Source organism: Dioscorea cayenensis, chromosome 2 (genome assembly GCF_009730915.1).
Source record: "Dioscorea cayenensis subsp. rotundata cultivar TDr96_F1 chromosome 2, TDr96_F1_v2_PseudoChromosome.rev07_lg8_w22 25.fasta, whole genome shotgun sequence".
Lineage (NCBI taxonomy): Eukaryota > Viridiplantae > Streptophyta > Magnoliopsida > Dioscoreales > Dioscoreaceae > Dioscorea > Dioscorea cayenensis.
Window position 1 is genome coordinate 3,877,901 of NC_052472.1, and position 20,616 is coordinate 3,898,516.

The following is a 20,616-nucleotide window of genomic DNA, read 5'->3' on the forward strand; positions in this document are numbered from 1 at the left end:
ATTTCACACGAGAGCATCAAAGAAATGGGTTAGTAGGAAGGTAGTAATGAAATTACGTGATCGGCCTCTGTACCGAGCAATGGATATACAACGAGATATATTACGTGACCACGGTGTTCGTCTGCCGTATAAACAAGCCTGGATGGGTAAAGAGTTAGCAAAGGGAATTCTTCATGGCAGTGATATAGAAAGCTATGATCTGTTGGTATGGTATGTAGCCAAAGTTTCTAAAACTAACCCAGGTAGCGTCGTTATTATTGACACTGATGGAGAACGATTCAAGTGTGGGTTTTTCTGTTTTCGTGCTTCTCTTAATGGTTTCAAGCAGGGTTGTAGACCTATGCTTTTTCTAGATGGAACTAACTTGTTGGGCAAATATGGCGGTATCCTTCTTGGTGCAACAGCCAAAGATGGAAATGAAGGATTTTTTCATTTGGTGTTTGCTATCGTGGATAATGAAACTGATGATAACTGGACATGGTTTACATCAACTTTGGGTGATGCAATATATGGTGATGACGACTACACCAACATAATCACATTCATCTCGGATCGGTTGAAAGGACTTATAAATGCCATTGCGAAGGTTTTTCCTTCATCCCCGCATGCTTATTGCTTACGACATCTACATGCAAATTTTCTTAAATCAAATGGGCAGCTAGGAAAGTCATTAAAAGATGAGTGCTGGAGTTTGATTATGAAGATTGCATATGCATGTACGTCTTTCGAATATGATGAAGCTGTACACTCCCTATTAGCCACATCAGGACAAGCACACCATTGGATGTTCCAGAAATCGGACATGTCACATTGGTGTAATTACTTGTTTAGAGGCCGGTGGGGTGAAATGTACTCCAACGTCGCAGTAATCTTTTAATGCATGGATAAGAGAAGCACTGACACCTTCACGTGTGTAAGATGGTAGATGCAATAAGATGGTACCCATAATAGAATGCAAAGTTGTTACATGCTTTCCCGTATTCATGTTTTTTTCAACCATTTGCTTTTTAATATTGTTCTTTCTCTGCTCGATTTCGCTTAATCTATTTACTATTAGAGGTTTGAGTTCTGTATTTTATATTTCCCTTTCGTTTATCACATTACTGTTTAGTATTAGTAGTTGGTGTTTACAAATTATGCAATGTTATCTACAGTTTGTACTTGCATTATGATGCAGCGATATACTCGAACTGTTGATTCGCGCACGAATACCCAGTACAAGCCTTCAAAACCTGTTGATCAAAGATAGCCAGGAATTGGAAAGAGAGTAAATTTTATTACTCAAGAGAATAACTATTACAAAACTGAATTCCTCTTGCCCATAGGCTTACATTAAATAGGAAAAAATATCAAAGATATGAAAATAATCCTAAAACGGAGATAATTTGAAAATATACCAAAATTGGTAAATTTTCAAATACCGGCAAGAAATAAAAGAGTTAACAAAATAAAGACTAACGCCATAAACGGCTTACAAATCAGAGATTTCTAGCCAAAGAAATGGCGAAATCAATTATTACTAAAAATAGCAAAATCAGGGTTTTCGAGGCCTAAACGATGGAATTTGGCCAAAATCATGCATGACTCACGAGTTTGCTTGTGTTTGTTGGCCCGTTTCCCATCAGACTAGGCCCAAGTAACCTAAAAACTCCACTGCCCGGCGAATTACTAAAATACCCTTATTACTTCGAGTCCCACTTCCGCATGAACGCACATGCCATCTCCTCAATACGTCCCGCATCACATTATTATCCCTAAATCCTATTATATTTTACATTTACTATCGTAATGGTATGCTCCACGGTGCAATTGATACAACCTATGTTCATGTTGTTAGGTTTAAGATGATGAACATGATGTACAACCGACGTAATTGTTGCTTGAAATGAGAATCTTATCTTTGCCCTGTGATACACAAGAAGATTGAAGTGATAGTCGAAGAAAGTAGGTGCTTACTGATAGGTTGTTCAGATGGAGAACAGTTCGAGGTTGTTGACCACCAGAGTAATTCTATTAATTTGTGTGCTCGAACATGCTCTTGTCGCCGCTGGCAGGTCTACGGAATACCATGTAAGCATGCTTGCGCAGCGATTATGCAAATTGATACAAATATCCATCGCTTCATTAAACCATACTACACTGTCAAATCCTACAAGTTGACATACAAAGAATCGATATTCCCTGTACCAGATCATGACAAACCGTTGGATGACTCTCGCCAACTCCGTATTCGACCACCTATCTCAAAGAAAAGGCCTGGTCGTCCAAGGCGCAAGCGGATTGAGTCACAAGCATGCCATGTGCGTGAAATACATTGTAGCCGTTGCCACTCAATCGGACATAACAGGGAACATGTAATGAAGTAATCGTAGACTAAACACTAGGTGGTGTGCATGTTTTTGTTAAACAATGAAATAGGGTAACATGTTTTGAAAATCGTCCATCCAACCATATATGTTAATTTGTAATACTGGCCGTGGATGGCGAATTTTGAAGTGTAAATAGTGTTTTTGGTTAGCAGTTAATGAAAATGAACTGCTATCTGTGTAAGTAAACAACAAACCACACATATAAACGTAGTCATATATTAATGAGCGGCATATTCAATTTATAAACAACAAACACAATAGTTGGATACGAGTAAGTTTTATTGGTCAGCAAGCATTGAAAGTGATGTATAAAGCGAGTAAGTCATTTGGAGCTAGCATATATGATCAGTAATAGACAAAAATGACTTTTGCTGTTAATTTGTATAGCATAAGTTAGTAAGACAATACAGTAATGATTGTTCTTACTAAAGTAAATATTCAAACACAGTAATGACTGTTCTTAGGGAAGTAAGACAGTATAGTAAGTGAGGACATTCATTTCATGTTAGGCATTTGACTTTTCAGCACAATCATTAGACGGATGTGCGTCTGCATTAATCTCTGGGATGGGTGGCGTGGTTATTGGCTGCTGATCATTTTCTTGGTGGCTTTGTGGTGGTGCATCATCCATTTTTTCCCCATCCTCTGTACTTGCCTTTGACGCGTCACAAGTTTTTTTTCTACATTTGTACTTATTCATTTATTAATTGATAATTTTACATTAATACATATTTGTGATTAATTATAACATATCTGGGGTAAATCTTTTAGTAAGTCACTAAACTTTGGCCCATTCTCACTTTAATCACTGAACTTCAATTTATATCAATTTGGTCACTTAATTTTAATTTCATTTCACTTGGTAATAAATCAAAAGATTTCAAACTCCAAATGAATGATGTAGCTCTTTTTCGATGACGTGGACACCTCTAATAGATTTAATAATGTGTCAATGAGAGGACTGACTTAGATTTTTAGACAGTCATGTAATCAATTGAGGTTGAAATCCTTGATTTATTACCGGTTGAAATCAAATTAAAGTTGAGTGACCAAATTGATACTTATTGAAGTTTGGTGATCAAAGTGAAAATAAGCCAAAGTTTAGTGACCTACTAAAAAATTTACCCAACATATCTGATTTGATATTTAAATATATATGTATATATAAATTAATTCCAAATTTTATCCAACTTCCAAATCGAGCAAAGTTTTTTTTCCGCGTAAAATTCATATATACAAATATTAATTGAAACTATCAAATTATAAGCAAAGTTTTATCTTTTTCTATGGGTTTCAAAAAAACACTCAAGCTTTGTTGCTAGAAAAAAAAAAATTGCACTTGAAAAATTAATTAATTTATTGCTATAAGTTATAATGTCTCTCAAAATAAGCTTAATTCAAAGAAATTTTGAAATATTTTTGTTTTTAAATTTTTAATTTTGTCTTATTTTGCAACAATCCCCATTGTTATTTGCAAATTAACGAACACAAATTTTTTATATGGAATATATAATAAAATTTTTGGGAATGTTTAATAAATATTTTTGTAATTAAACCCTTAAATATCACATATTTTTTAACAAACTAGGTAAACCCTTTGGCTCTGCATCAACGTTTATAGAATTTTGAGAGGGTTTTGAAAAACAATTTTGAGAGGGTTTTGAAATAATATCGTATATAAAATACAATAAAAAAATTACTAAATAACTCATAGAAACTGTTGTATTCTTTGAGTTTTAAATGTTTTATGAACATTTATTGCATATACAATTTATGCAAAATAAGTGCAATTAAATATTTTTATCAAATATTAATATCATAAATAGTATAAACAAAAACCTTAATGTAATAAAAAATATTTAAATTTTTAAACCAGATTATGCATCTACTTTAATAACATTATATTAGATTAGATTATAAATAAAAATACTACAAATGACCATCTTCACATGAAAAGGCTGGTAACTTTTTTTCCTCACAGCATAAGTTGAGGTAATTGATTTATCTAATTTATTAAAAAAAATTATTTTATAAATGTGTGTAAGCACTAATTCGCAATATTTACAAAATGCCATACCAATAATAGAATGTGATTAATGATTTATTTCAACTATGTAAAATTTATATCTAATATTAAAAAAAATCACACCAACCAAATAAAACTGAAATCTTGAGAACATCAAAAGAAGTCATACCAATAGATTGAATATCTTAATATAAACTCATATAAATTCTAGAATATTGACAAAATATATGGTAAATAATATTATTATTAAATAAATTTATATTTGTGTTAATACTATTATTAGTAGATGATATGCTAGTTTAAATATTCTGGTTTTATGAAAGTTATTATTGGATGGGTGAGAAGGTATCATAATGTTATATATATATATATATATATATATATATATATATATATATATATATATATATATATATATATATATATAAACATCATCTGCGAACGTTCGTAGAGTCGTCCGCAGATGATGTCATGATCTTTCATAGGGGTTGGATGAGTCGCGATTGATTCGATTCATCGTCTCTGAGATTGATTGGATGGTTCGATCAAAACACCTGCATCACATTTTTTATCGTGCTTATAAATAGTGACAATGCTATCACATGTTCATGAGCAGTGCCCGCGGTAGTTGAATTGAAATCCGGCGCATATCAACGCTCACGATTGCGTTTACTGAACGTTGATGGAGTGATCGATCCTCATATATATATATATTTATTGTACTCCTCTACTCATTAACTTTTTTTATAACATAAAACTGTATATATATATATATTCATTATTGTAAAATTACTGGGTAGGAAAGTCAGGAAGCAGTTTACTTCCCCATTTTTTATTGTCCTGGGCTGATTTTAATCTGGATGAAGGAAGCAAGCTTATGGTGTCAAAGAGTTATTCCAACCTGCCAAAGCCCATCTCTTAACTGTACTGACGAGGCCCACCAACCCCCACTTTGTTGGCCGGCCCACCCAATTTATTTTTTTATTTAAAAATTAAAAAAAAAAAATAGCTAAAAAATATCTAAAAAAACAATTAAACAAAGGATGGGACCTAAGGCTAAAACAACGGACTTTAAGCCACCCAAATGTCTGTTTTTTACGTTAATTTTTTAGTAAAACTAAAAGCATTTTTTATATGAAAAACAAAACCGCTCATTGAGCGTTCAATAGTTAAACGTCTCATAAATGCTCAATGACCACTATGGCACAAAAAATAGGATCATTTAACTTTTATTTTATTATAGGACCTATATTTTATAAAATAAACTAAATAGCCATCATATTTATTAAAATTAAATAGCCATTGCATTACAACTGTTTTTTTTTTATTTATTTATTATTTTAAAATTTTAATTTTATAAATACACTCACATTCTCTTTCAATCTTCCCAGTTTTTTCATTCTCTCTCAATCTTCCCCACTCACGGATATTTCCTCACCCTCACATAATTGGGCTTTTTTAATATTATATTTTTTTAATTAATTATTGAAATACGCATTTCCGTGACAATTACAGAAATGACCATATTTTTTTTTTTAATAATTTTTTTAAAAGTTATGGGCCCCACTTATTTTTTTAATATTAAACTTTTTATTTTTTAAAAATAATGAAAGGTTCCATTATTTTTTTAATATTAAATTTTTTTATTTTTTTAAAAAAACTATAGGTCTCATTAGTATTTTTAAATTAAAAAAACAGTTTTGCATTCAAACCCCTTTAATTTCATAATATTTTATTATAATTGGTTTTATTCCCACTTCAATACTTGTGTGTTTTTACAAAAGAGATTTTGAGGGTTTATATAGCCCTCTACCTAACAAATGGATGTTAGAATTAATTTGATTCAATAGCTCTCGTGAATGGGGTAAGTGCCACCTGTCATCAATAATTCATCCTATCAACCCTCAATAATACTCTTCACCTATCCCAATAGCTGTAGATTTGACTATTGTAATATTTAGAGATAATTTTAATTTTTATTAATGCCTAGCGCTAGAGTTAGAAGCGGCAACCATTAAGTTTAAGTTAAGTGGAGAACTTCCATCCATTTGCCGTCTAGTTCGCTATCTCAGGTCATAATTAGGCAATTGGCCTAGTTGGAGTTCTTACCACATGATCCTATAGGGATTGTTTTTCAATGCATGGAGTAATTTTTTTAGTTTTAGTGACCTCTGGTAGAACGAACAATAGCAAGCGTAAACGTTTACATTCGCACCTATAGGCTGCTATAACTATCCAAGAAGACACTAGAAACTAGAAGGATAAACAAACTCCACCTACACTAATAGTTACAAGTTTGACTATTCTAATATTTGAAGATAATTTTAATTTTTACCTATTAAAATTTTGACTATAATAATTTTTATCTATTAAAATTTTGACCGAATATAACAATAATTTTTATCCGTTAGAATTAGTTAAAATAAAAATAGGAGAGTAAAAGTGGGAATAAAACCAATCATAAAAAAATATTATGAAATTATAAAGACTTTAATGTAAAATTGTTTTTAATTTAAAACACTAATGGACCTATGGTTTTTTTAAAAAATATGTATTAATATTAAAAAATAATAGGACCCCTTATTTTTTAAAAAAATAAAAAATTTAATATTAAAAAATGAGTGGGATCCGCAACTTTTAAAAAGAATTATTAAAAAAATAAAACATGTGCATTCATGTAATTATTTACAGAAATATGTATTTCGGTAATTAATTAAAAAAATACTATATTAAAAAATAAATAAATAATTCTCAAAATTTTCTATAATTTGTTTCCACTAAATATATCAAATATGAAAACATTTTTCAAATTCCACCTCCACAAAATGTTCACTATTTTTCTTTCAAATGTTCAAAATCAACCTAGCTTTTCATATCCTTATCCTATGTATCAACTTCCCAATGCAAAAATAAGTAGCATTCCAATTCTTACCAGTGCACCCAAAAATTTTTATGGAGCTTCTCATATTGATCAACAAAATTCATTGAAAATTTTTTTTTTTCTAACTCTCAATTTCCTCCTTATTCCACATATAAAAAGATTGAGAATATTGTTCTAGATGGAAAACAACATGACGAATAAGTGAGAAAACATCAACCGTGCAGCATAGAATATGATAAAATGATTGTAAGTGCATGGCTTATAATTTCAACTGATGGCATTAAAGGCACTGGGCCAAAATGATAAGATGTTTTGGAAATGAGTAATCGGATATTTCAATGAAAATAAAAAATCTGGTCTAAGAAGAAAACCATCTAGTTATAAGCAACATTGATTCTAGATGCCTCTAATTGTTAAATAAATTCAACCAATTATGCATCAAATTAGTAGGGGAGCATCATAGTAGATGGAGTGATGACCAATTGAAGGAACATGCTCATACTCTATATTAACAAAATCATAAAAAATATTTTTGTCATGAGTATAGTTTGGATGATGTTTAAAGAAGATCCAAAATGGAAAGCAAATAATCCTCTTCCAAGCAAAGTTACCAGGAACGGGGTACGCCTTGGTACATGGTACGAAAATTGGAACTTGGTACCTAGCTTGAAAATTTTATGGTATGAAGGGAGTTGGCTTAATTGGTACGATATTTCAGGTCGTGGTACTCTCCAGAATAGTTTTAGGATCGTAAATAAAAATCCTTGTAAAATATAAACAATTTTGTATGAATAAAGTTTGAGTTGATTTAGTTAACATTGAAAGTTGAAATATTACCACAAAATGCTAATTCGAGACATAACATTTCATAAGTTTTAAAATTAATATAAAAGTTTAAGATAATAAGATAAATGTATGGTCTATTAGGAGATGAAAGGTCACTAGTTTTCATTAATCTAAAATTAATTTTCTAGAGATTTTGAAGGTTAGCTATTTTTTGCACTGTTATTGTCGTGTAACTTTAATGGCATTCATAATTGAACCAAGGCATAGGCTCTAGCTACACCATGGCCATGTTTATTGTTTTGGAACTTGGACTCTCAGTTTTTCCACCCCCACTTACTTTTCACTTTTTTGCTCATTGGTCTTCCACCACTACTATAATTTTTTAAATATTCATGACATTGGTTTTCTACCCACCACAAGCCTTTGAAAAGAACTGCTTTTGTTTTTTTCTCTTACTTTGTCATTTATTCTTTGTTTCATTCCAACCTATTTTATTCTTCCTATACATCCTATTTACACTAAAAAAACCATTGAAATTTTGTGAAAAAAAATACAATCACAAGTCATGCCCAATATCAGCCTTAGCCTTCTCTTCTTCTAATCTTTGGTGGTCTTAAATTTCATATCTGAGCAATTCGTGGCACCTTTCTCTTCTTCTCATATTTGGCAGGCTTAAGCTTCATATTTGAGCAACTCATGGCACCCTTCTCTTCTACTCTTTGGTGACTTTAAGCTTCAAGCCTTCACGCTTAAGCAATTTGTGTCTTGTGGCAACAGCAATCTTCATGGGCACCGGCAATCTTTTACACTCTTACATTTGTCTTGAGTTTAAAAGCATTGTCTTTCCTATCTTTCAAACCCATGCTCCTTTAATTTTCAATTTCTCGAATAGTTTCTTTCATAGAACCAATTCCCGTTCCAAACTTTCCGAAACTCAAACAAACCACAATCCATATCACACGATTCGGCTCGTGGTTCCAAGGGGGTTGTAGCATTCCTTGTAACATTGCTTCCAAGGTCTTCATCAATAACAAAGATCAATTAAAGTAGTGCCTACACATCTTCATCTAATGTAAATGCAAGTCTGTGTGTGTATGAGTGTATTTCTATGCTTCCCAATGATATAATAATATTAGAATCTATTTCTCATCCTCAATTAAACATATATCTCACTAAACTTTATAAGAATACAAATTGAATTTGTTTCATAAGAAAGACAGAAAACAAATCATGAAACATACTTGAAAATCGACATTGAACACCTATAGCCCTTTAGAATTCGATCTAACTCCTTTAGATTGAAAAATAATTTGTATATCTCAAAGGAGCAAAGAGATGGAAATTTTGGAGGTTTTCGAAAGGAAAAATCCGTGGCTATGTTAGGAAAATAAGGACAACTAAGATTTGGAGGCTTGTATATATATTCACAATGATCCCTACAATTTACTTTCCTTTCTTTCACATTGATCCCTAGTATTTATTTTATTTATGTTTCAACTCCCCTGACTTATTAATAACTATTTAAAATACACTTACTCAACATTTATACGGTTATACCAATTTAATGTAAATATACATAATAGCAAATTTTAATGCGAATTTAGTTAGGATTTTTAATTTAATTTCAGGAATGTTACATATACAGTATATTACCATAATCTTAAAAAACAATTTTTTCTTGAGCATGTTTGGGTGATGTTATCAGACTATTTAAAATTGAAAGCAAACACTTCTCTTCCTATTTCTTTAAAGAAAACCAATATCAACGAAAGCTATGCATACACCTCTTCATTTAATGCAAATACAAATCTCAATATATATGACAATTAAGTTAGTTAAAAACAAAGAGAAAAGGGAAGCCAAAAGTAACTAATAAAAATGTAGATGAAGAAATGGAAGAAATGTGGGTTGAATTATGAAAATAAAGGAATGAATAATTAGCTGAAGTGAGAATTTTAAAGAAATCTTTTAAAATAGTTGTTGATCATTATGGGTATATATTAGTCACATCAATGCATAGTAAGTTTAGAATCATTATATAAGTAATGTCATAAAATCAAATATAATATGTAATTTTTATCTTGTGTTTTTTTAATGCAATGTAAGTTTTATTATTATGTTTTTTTAAATTAATGTGGTATAGTGTAATATATTTTTATTATTATGTAATTTTTCAGTTAATGCACTTTATTATTGATGTAATTTAATTAATATGTAATTTTAAAGTAATGTAATTTAATTTATAAAAGTAATCACCAACAAACTAGCCATTATGAAACTAGCCGTTATGTTGTGCTTCTATATAAACACAAGAGTAATATTCATACTTCTCCACTGAACCACTTTGTATTTTTGCAAACTATATATATCACTTTATACATCTTAAAAAATGGATCCTTCCCATTTGCAATAAATCAAACAATTTTTAGTAGATGAGTTGATAGATAATTCTAAAGAGTAAATGAGTATGTTACTAAAGAATGGGAAAGACAAAAAAAAAAAGTGAGACATTCAACGGATGTAAAAGAAACCAAAAGCATTTGAATCATGATCATGAAGTAAGGTACAAAAGGCTTTTTAATGACTATTTTGCTAATGAACCAGTTTATCCAAATAGTATATTTCATCAAAGATTTTAAAAACGCAAGGTGTTGTTCTTGGGAATTGTAGAAGCTCCTCAAAATCATTCAAAATATTTCTAATTGAGAGTGCAGTTGGTAAATGGGGATTTTCGCCACTTCAGAAATATTCTAATGCTATCTAGCAATTAGGGTATATAGGGTCAATTGATCAATATAACTAATACGTATGAATTACTAATTGTACTGCACTTGATGGCATTATGAGCATCATGAGCATCATGGCTTTTCAGTATGCTTGATAGCATAGATTGCATGCACTAGCATTGGTGAAATTACCTTGTTGCATAAAAAGCCAATTCACTCTAGGGGATCAAGGGTTCTGTCAATTATACTAGAAGTGGTTGCTTTAATAGGCTTATGGATTTGGCATACATTCTTCGGAGTTGTAGGGTTTAATAATGACATAAATGTGCTCAATCAATCTCCTCTATTCAATAATATACAGATATGCTTCAAAAATTCAGTTCATCGTTAATGGTATAATATACAAAAAAAGATATTATCTTGATGATGGTGTATATCTAGATTTGGTAACATTCGTTAAAAATTGTTCATATCCAAAAGACTCAAAGAGGTTCAAGTTCAAACAAATGCAAAAGACTGAATGAAAGAACGTTGAATGAGCATTCAACATGGTTCAATCTCAGTTGGCAATTGTACATGGTCCAACCTGATTTTAACATAGGGAAAAATTTAAAAGATATAATGTAAACTTGTATAATATTGCATAATATGATAGTTGGAGATGGAGGAGATACGATTACAAATTGGGATGATGATGAAAATGAAGTTACAATCATCTTTAGTCAAGAGTGTAATCAAAGATTTTCAATAATACCTGAGAAAAAATACTGAACTTTGTCATAATAAATAATATGAGTTTTGATAGGGTACAAAATATCTCAAAACTTATACGTGTGTGTGTGTTTGTGTTATATATTTAATTTAATTTCAAAATTACATGTATGTGTGAGTGAGTGAGATAGTTTTTATGTATATTATTTAAAAAATATCTAATAAAATTTGGTTAGTTCTGTTTTCACTTATTCAAATTTTCAGAAATATGCCTGATAAATTTTTTCCATTATCTTTATTTAAATTTAATTTAATCAAATTAATTTAAAGTATTACCATTATTGTGGTTTATATATAACGTTACGAGACTTGGCTGACTTGGATCTTCAAGCTAGGCCTCCCACCAAGCTTCATGCCTGGCACGGCCCACTCCGTGTCAAGCCATGCCGGCACACAGGTGGCATGGTTGACACTTCAAACACTTTCATTTTCCAATTTGATTAAAAAAATAAAAATCAGACACTGAAATACTTTCACTCATGCAAAATAAACACCAAAAATTTTAAAAATATATATATACATATCACTTCAAAATTTTTATTGAAAAGAAATTCCGTTAATTTCAGTTTCAAGAAAAATTATATCGAACCAAATTAAAATTTTTTATAAAAACGACAAACACCGGTTAGTATTTTTAGTATATGTGAGTTATTGCTTTTTCGAACATGTATACCAAAGAATGTGCACATATGAATTATTGCAATGAACGCTCTCTCACCTCGTGGGTGCATGTGAGTGGTGGGGTATAATATCACATCGAACGTTCATCACTCGGCACACTGCATAAAAAATCTATGCTAATGTTTCTAACTATTAAAATTGAGTGACTATGGCATTTAAAGATAATTTAGTACAAAATAAAATAAAAATAGTGAAGAACATTTTAATGATATCAAACGGGTGTTAATGAACCGGTCTTGTTGCTACATGGTTGGGCCCATATAAAGCACAACTTACAACTGGTGCCAAGGCATCATGACCCAAGTGTTTGTTTGGCAAAAAAAAAAAAAGGAAAAAAATAATAATAATAAAAAATAAAATAAAATAATGACATCAAACATTAAAAATATTCTCACAATTTAACATTTCTCTTATTTAAAAAAAAAAAAGAGGAAAAAACACATGCCATTGCCCCCACTTTCCCAAAGTGGGATTTCCCACTAATACACTTTCTAACTAAATTGAGCAAGTTATTAAAAAAAAAAAAAACCAAAAAAACAAAGGGGTAAAAAAGTCAAAATCTCTGGTAACAAACTTGAGTAAAGCTCGTCTCAGTTGGGCTTCAATTGCTGCAGCAATTTTGCAGCAAGAGACAGAATTAAAGTGTCTTTGTTTGACCACTTTGCAAAGACCGGAAAGCTTGCACCAACTTCAACGAGATACATATACTGTTCATTGGTGTTCATCATTAAGTCAAATGCATGCTGGCATCTTATTTAACAAACATTTTATATACATCTCTTTAACATTTAAAGACTAAAGAGAATCATACAATGATAAACTAAAAATCAATTTGATTCATATTGAATAATATCTGCAAAATTATAAAAAAAACATATAGTTAAATTTCATTGACAGAAAAAAGTTCATATATATAAAGTTTTATTAAATATATCTAGAATGTCATCCCTATAAATTATTCTCCATTAAATGTATGAAAAAGGATATGTATGTCTTGTTATCTGAAGTGAAATATGTTAACATGAAAACTGACAGTTTAAGGATATCAAATCCACATGATGCCATGAATTTTATTCAATTTATATATATATATATATATATAATTGTTATAAGCTTTCACTAGGCCCAAGATTGAAAACATAAAAACATGAACATTAATATTATATTGTTTTCTTCTCATGATTTTAATTTATTTCTTATTGCTTTCTCATCATTGCCTTTTGCACCTTTTCTGCAGACCTGCTGCAACAAACGCCATAACCATGAGAAAAGGTTGGCAATGGTGAAGAAGACAATGTGGAAATTATTAGGGCTTCAGAGCAGCTCATTGATCCAAATATGATCAACAAGAGACATTATGGACCTTCAACAAAGCATCTTCATACCTTCCAAGTCTTTACTTCTTCTTCTTGGCAAATTTATGCCACTCAAACTTGAATGCAACTCGGAGTTGGATCTCAGTAAAATCGCAACAGCTATTTGAAAGAATCTCAACAAAGTGTATCTTCATACCTTGTAAAGAATTTAATTTCTTCTTGTTGGCAAATTTATGCCACTCGAAATTTAATCATAGCGAATACGAATCTGTGCGACGCGGAGTTGGATCTCAGTGGATCGTGACGGGCTTCTTGAAAGAATATCCTTTGTAAAACATAATGTAAAAAATAAAAATAAAAACCAAAAAAATGGATGGCAAATTTTGAAAACCTTCATTTGCTACTCAAAAGAAAGGAAAAGTGAGAATGACAATGATAATTAATAGGTATAAACTTTTATTAAGTATTGGGCAATTAACAGCAAGTGGTTATGATGTGGTGTTTCACAAAGATGGGTGCAGAATTGTGAATGCTGAAACTGGTTACCAAGTGTTGAGGCTTCAGAGGAATGGCAACACATCAAAGAAAAGATTCAATTTGCATTATATAGATATATAGAGATATATATATATATATATATATATATATAGAAGTTACCTTTCTCATTTGAAACCAAAACATCAAATGGGTTTTGCAAAGAGAATCCAACAAAGATGAATTGGCAGTATGCCCACCTCCATTACTATATATTCTTCAACAAACATATATATGATCTTTGCTGATGATGGAGGTGGACAGAATGCCAATAACCTATGTAGGATACTCTTTGATAAACCCAAATGATAAGAACAAACATGAAAAACTCTCCTTCCTTCCTTGTCAAAATGAAACTGTAGAGATAATATTTATAGAGGAAGAGAAAGAAGAAACATCCATCTTCCACACTTCTTTTTTCTCTCAATATTCAGAAAGAGAAAGTATAAAGTGAGACCAAATTTCTAGCATTTCCCCACCCACTTCTTACACCTCTTCTTCCCTCAATCTTGATGCCAATATCTCTTTCTCCCAATCTATGTCACTATGGTTTCTTTTCTGTGGGCTGGTAGGTGCTTGTTGGTGTGGGTTGATATGAACTTTAAAAGTGTGTAGAATTTGCTGTGTCTAACAAGTTTAATACTAATTTAATGGGCAGATTGGATTTGCCACAGACAAAGAGAGGGAGAGAAGTGGGACTGACTGACAAGGAGGGAGACCACACCTGATAAAGAATGTGATGGCTTGCTCATGCTGTTTGTCACTCTTTTTGTCTACAGGGGTGGAAAAGGTGGTACATTCTGTAGAATTCCTCAGTGCCAGAGGAGTTTTTGGGAATTTTACATATCCCTTTTTCTTGAAATTGTACAATAAATATGAGGCATTAAATGCACAATTAATGATGAATATAGAAAATTAATTTTGGTAATTGTACTTTTAAGAGGTTAATTGTGAATTCTACGTTTTGGTGAAAGTACTCATGATCATTATCTTGTTGAGTAGTTCGTTACACATAATCCAGTACAGGTTTTGAATATTTATATATATATATATATGTGCCTTATGTAATTGCTCATGTGCATTAGCATGGTAGGTGATGTAGCATTTTCTTGCATCATTTATCATTTATATATATTTTTATTTATTTATAAATTTGTAGCTTTTGATGATGTCACCTTACATTTATTTTGAAAAGGAATTATAGTTTTCACTCAATAATAAAAATGACAATAAACAATTTCATAGTATTGTCAACATTAGACTAACCCAATTGTTAAAAAGTACTTTGTTCCCATATAAATGATAATATATTTAATTTTCACCTAATTTATGGTAAAAAGAGTCCTCTGTGTAGAGTGTGTGATAGGAAAGTCACACAAAATCACCAAAGATAATCAGTTGACCCTATAACGATAAGAGAGAAGGTGGAAAAATGTGAAAGAGGGGTGCCCTGTCTAACACGGTATAGGTGATGCATTGTTGTCATTAGGTCATGTCGTAAGGTGTTGGGTTAAGTCCTACAACAAACGCAAATCTCGTGTTTAATTACTGCAATTAATATTGTATGTGTCTCTAAAAAATAAAAGACTCTTAAATAGAAATTGATATTTATCTCCTATCAATATCTATGAAGTGATCACAAGTCGAAACTTAGTTAAAACACTTATTTTTCAGTTAATCTCATTTAAAGGCTCCTCCATTCGTGATCGTTCGATGCATTTTAGAGTGTCAAAAGTCTCTAATCAAGTCCACAATTAGAAAAAGAGCTCCGTTTAACATAGAAAAAATGCATATAAAATCGAGGTCATACTTGATAATTGTCACAAAATCCCCTAAACTCAAGTCTCTTTAAATCTTAGATTTTAGGAAGATTTGCTACACTCTTATGTAGTGTATATTATTTGGTTCATATTTTGCATCCTAAAAATTCACAAAATGACATGCATTTTACATATGTTTTTGTAAATCTATTGTTAATTGCTAACTAACACTCTTTGAATCTGAATTAACTACTCTTTGAATCTGAATCTCATACGGATAATTCAGTAAATGCTACTTTTTTGTTTCTTTTTCTAATTCAAGGTTTGTATTTCGCTCATCTTATCTTTCTATATTAAAAGAAAACAATAAAGTGAAATGACCAAAGAATGCATCTTTTCTTTTTAAAAACTAGTGAAAGCTATATTTTGAGTCTCCTTTTGTTTGTTTGTTTGTTGTGTTGACAACATGAGTGAATTAACTTTTGAAAAGTTGAAAACTTAGATGGTATTTTGGGCTATGGTTTATTGAAAATTTAGTTCAGTGAGAGGGAAAAATTTTTATTTCAAATTCTTCCAGTTTTGTCCAAATTGATTAAAAAAGTAAACTAATATCTATAATTCTATGCTCAAGCATAAAGTTGTTTTTAGTCTTTTGTTTTTGTTTAACCTTTGGTTTAATTCTTTTTTATTTATGTACTTTCAAAATATAGTAAATTATTTTAAAATTGTTTGAGAATTTTTATTATAATCATTTAGATTTTTTTTATTATTCCTTACTTCAAATTCTTCCTCATTCATCCATATGTTTGGGTTTAAGGAATTTTTTGGATTAATGATTAATTAAAAAATTAATGTTGAGTAATTGTTTCAGCCAAATAAAAACGAAACACTTCATTTTAGGGTCAAAAGGCTTGAGTTTAACCAAGGGATCATAAATCCAACATATCTGGCCGAAACTCCACCCTATTGCTTTCATACTTGGGCTTATGACCGGATATCTTCCCAGACTAATAATGGTTGAAAGATAAGAAATGTTCCAAAAAATATGAGAGTTATTTTCACACTTGATTTAATACATTAATAAGTGTAATTAGGCTTTCGAGAAATAATTTAAAAATGAGGGATCTCATAGGTAGTGGTGTAAATTAGAGGATTGATAGGGAAGTGAAATTTTCTCAAAAATATTCTCTCCCTTTTTTTTCCTTCCAAATATTCAATTTACTTTCTTTTGATATAAGATTATATTATTCAATTTCTCCAAATCCTTATTTATTTATTTTAATGACATTAACATTGGACATTTTAATTATCTTGGTAGGTTATATCACCAACTGTTTATATAATTATCATTTAATTTGAAAAACTTGCATATATAAATATATATATATATATCAAGTTATAGTTATAGAAGCATTTTAAACTTAGACTAAAAATGAATTAAAAACCAAAATACATTGATCATATTAAATATTTGAAAATGCATGAATAAAATAAGTAAAAAAAAGGTGAATTTGTAAGTCATAGTAAATATATTAAATATATAAAGATGAAAAAAATGAACTAAGGGGGAAAAACGTAAAAACTAAAAATAACCTTATCCTTTATTATTATTATTAATTAATTAATTAACTAATTAATTAATTTTTGTATTTATTAACTATAATATATGCTAATATAAATTAGTAGAAATTCCATCAACTTTGCAGTGTTACATGATGAATCATTAGATAATTTTTTCCTATTCTCAAAATCTAGTTTTATTTCTCTCTTATTCCAAGAACTACAGGAGGCATAGACCCTAATGTTAAAGAATTTTTGAGAATTTTGTAAGATCCAAACATATTTTCTATCCTTCATAAGTTTTCAAGCATGATTGGATACACAAAAATCATCATAGATATAATACTTAGATGGCAAATTATCTAATAAGTACAAATTATAGAAGGGCAACCTGCCAACCACTTCCATTCCTCCAATTCATTATGCCTAAACTACCCCCATACCACTTATTAGATAGATGTTTTTACTTGCCTCCACCTTCAACAATAACTAATAAATTGCTTGACTGTTTTACAAAGTTAAAATAACCTTTTTTTTAATCTTTTATTTATATTTTTGGAAAAATTATTGGAAAATCATTGTATATTTTTATTCTCAAAAATAGAGTATTTGATTTTCTATATTGATAGTTCCGGTGGGTGTATGTTGGGCTATGACACTCAAATTCTCACTCAAAAATTAAACAAACACACACAATCAAAACAAGAGAAAGGAGATAAGCAAATTGGTAACCCAGTTCGGTACAACCTTGCCTACATCTGGGGGACCAGGGCTCCGGAGAAATAATTCACTAAAAGAGGTATAGGAACAAGGAGTACAACACTCACTCACTCTCACAATACAAAGAATATCCTCTCTAGATTGCCCGACGGCCACACACTCAACTCTTACCGAAGAGTCTCTCACTGGTTGGCTCATATTAAATCTTAAAGTAGGATCTCTTATATAGACCCACCGACGTCTAATAAAGTTACCTCTTTTAGAATTCTCCGCGGCTTCCTAACTTGGACACCTTCCAAAGTTAGATGTTACAACACCTAGTTACAACATGACTCACCTTACTGAACATGACTGAGTTCTAACTAGATGCACCCGAATCTGCGACCTTCAACCTCCCGGTTCCTTCAGTTCGCCTTGTAGCAGTTTGACTCGACCCGAGCTCCTCTTGCTTGCAGTTGCTTCCTTCCTCACGTCACTTCAGAAGGTCTTCCTTTCCCGAAAGGACGTGCCCACCAAGGCACACGCAACCATCTCACCAAAGATAGCCACCGAAGATCTCCCGATCTTCTTTCCAAACTTGGCCCAAGTTTGGTCTTCCCAAATGATCTTTATTTGACTTATGAAAATATTGTTACTAAACTTGATCTCATCTTCATCCAAGTTTAGCCTTCAATATCTTCAAGCATGATCTTCAATCATCCATGCTTGGATCTCCAAATCTTCAATCATATCTCATGCAATCTTCAAACAATCTCCTCACATGATAAGTCTCAATGAATAGTTTCACCCATAGATAGCTCTTGGATCTTTCTTCAAATTGTGTTTGCTAAATATGGTCTTTGATAATCTCCTTGGCATGTCTTCTTACCTTATTTAGTTTGTGTCTTCAAATAGCTTCACACCAAACTAAACCTTGTGTCTTCTAATAGCTTCATACCAAGTTTAACTTTTGTCTTCTCATAGCTTCATACAATCTTCATGATCTTGAATTCTTGCCAATGATAGAATATTCCTCTCTCTTCAAATAGATCTTTCTAAAAAGAAGTTCTATCAAAGATATGAATTGTCATCCTGGATCTTACCAAGGATAGATAATCATACCTAAAATAAAACTTACTTTTCTTGAAGAGATCCTATAGTCTTGATGCACTTTCCAAAAATAGTTTATCATCACATGATTGTATTGAGAGGAATATCTACTAAATAAAATCTTCAACCTTGATCTTCATAACATCTCCACATAGATCTTCATAAAATCTTCACCTTGATCTTCATCACATGTCATGACATCATCCTTTGCCGCATCATCATCCTAGTCACCTCTTCTTTGATGAGTCATCTCTAGCCACGTCATCATTCTCTTGCCATGTCACTATATGGCTTGTCATATAATGTCAATCCACGTTATCAGACTTCACATATATACTCTTTAATCATTATTTTTTTTTTAATTTTTTCCCATAGAGTTCCATGCTCTGTGTATTTTAATAGAATGTCAAAAATACCCATAGCACTAGCAACAATGAGAGGGTATAAAGTGATATTGGCACTAGTACACAAATGAGAGGGTGACTGCATCCCCTCTCACACCTAGCCATAAACATAAGCTTTCCACCATCACGTCTAGCACATTGGCAAAGAGGGCTAGTTTGCCCCTCCCTCGGGTGCAAGTATGTTTGGCGAGAAGGGTGAGCACGCATGTAGAATTGCACCATCTTACACCTGCACAGGGGCAATTACCTCTCTTACCGATATTCCTCTCTTATGCACACCAGTAAGATAAGAGCAATTTTGTAAGGTATAATACCCAAATTGGTCCTTCTACTTTTCTTTCTCTTCCTTTTTGATCCCTCTACTCAGAAATGCTCCCCACTAGTCCCTCTACTTTTGAAAATAGTCCAACTTAGTCCCTCTACCCTTAATCTCTTTCCATCTAATCCCTTTACTCTTGAAAATACAGCCACTAATTGACCCATTTTAGAGTAAAAGGGACTAAATAGAACTATTTTTAAGAATAAAAGGGACTAGTTGGGAGTATCTTTGAGGAGAGGGACCAAAAGAGAAAAGAGAGAAAAATAGAGGGACTAATTCGGGTGTTATATCATTTTGAAATTTTAATTTTATTTATTTTTAAAAATAAAAGTTTTAAAAATCATAGATATTTTAAGAATCTGATAAATTTATTTTTTTTAGGAATTAAAAGGATTAAAGGAACCTGCTATAAACCTTTTTTTTTTTTTAATGATTGTGGATAGACCATAAGCCCTCAGCCATTATATTGAATTGTAGTTGAACCCTTATTCTTTCACTTGAAAAAAAATGATGGACAACTATTCTATTGCAAAACGGTAACTGGCTTTTACTTTCTTTTTATTTTATACAATTTATATCATTAAGTATTATATTTTTAATAAAAATTCATGATTCTTTATAAAAAAATCATGACTTATTTATTGAAAACTAATTATGCATTTAACATGCCACCC

At 31.0% G+C, this 20,616-nt stretch overlaps 1 protein-coding gene across 1 annotated transcript; it reads left to right on the forward strand.

Annotated features, from left to right (window-relative positions):
• The first annotated feature begins 46 nt into the window (after positions 1-46).
• LOC120271908 lies at positions 47-2,366 on the forward strand. The gene is made up of 2 exons (XM_039278596.1): positions 47-865; positions 1,923-2,366. Exons 1-2 carry the CDS (start codon positions 47-49, stop codon positions 2,364-2,366), a joined length of 1,263 nt encoding a protein of 420 aa, XP_039134530.1.
• Positions 2,367-20,616: the final 18,250 nt, after the last annotated feature.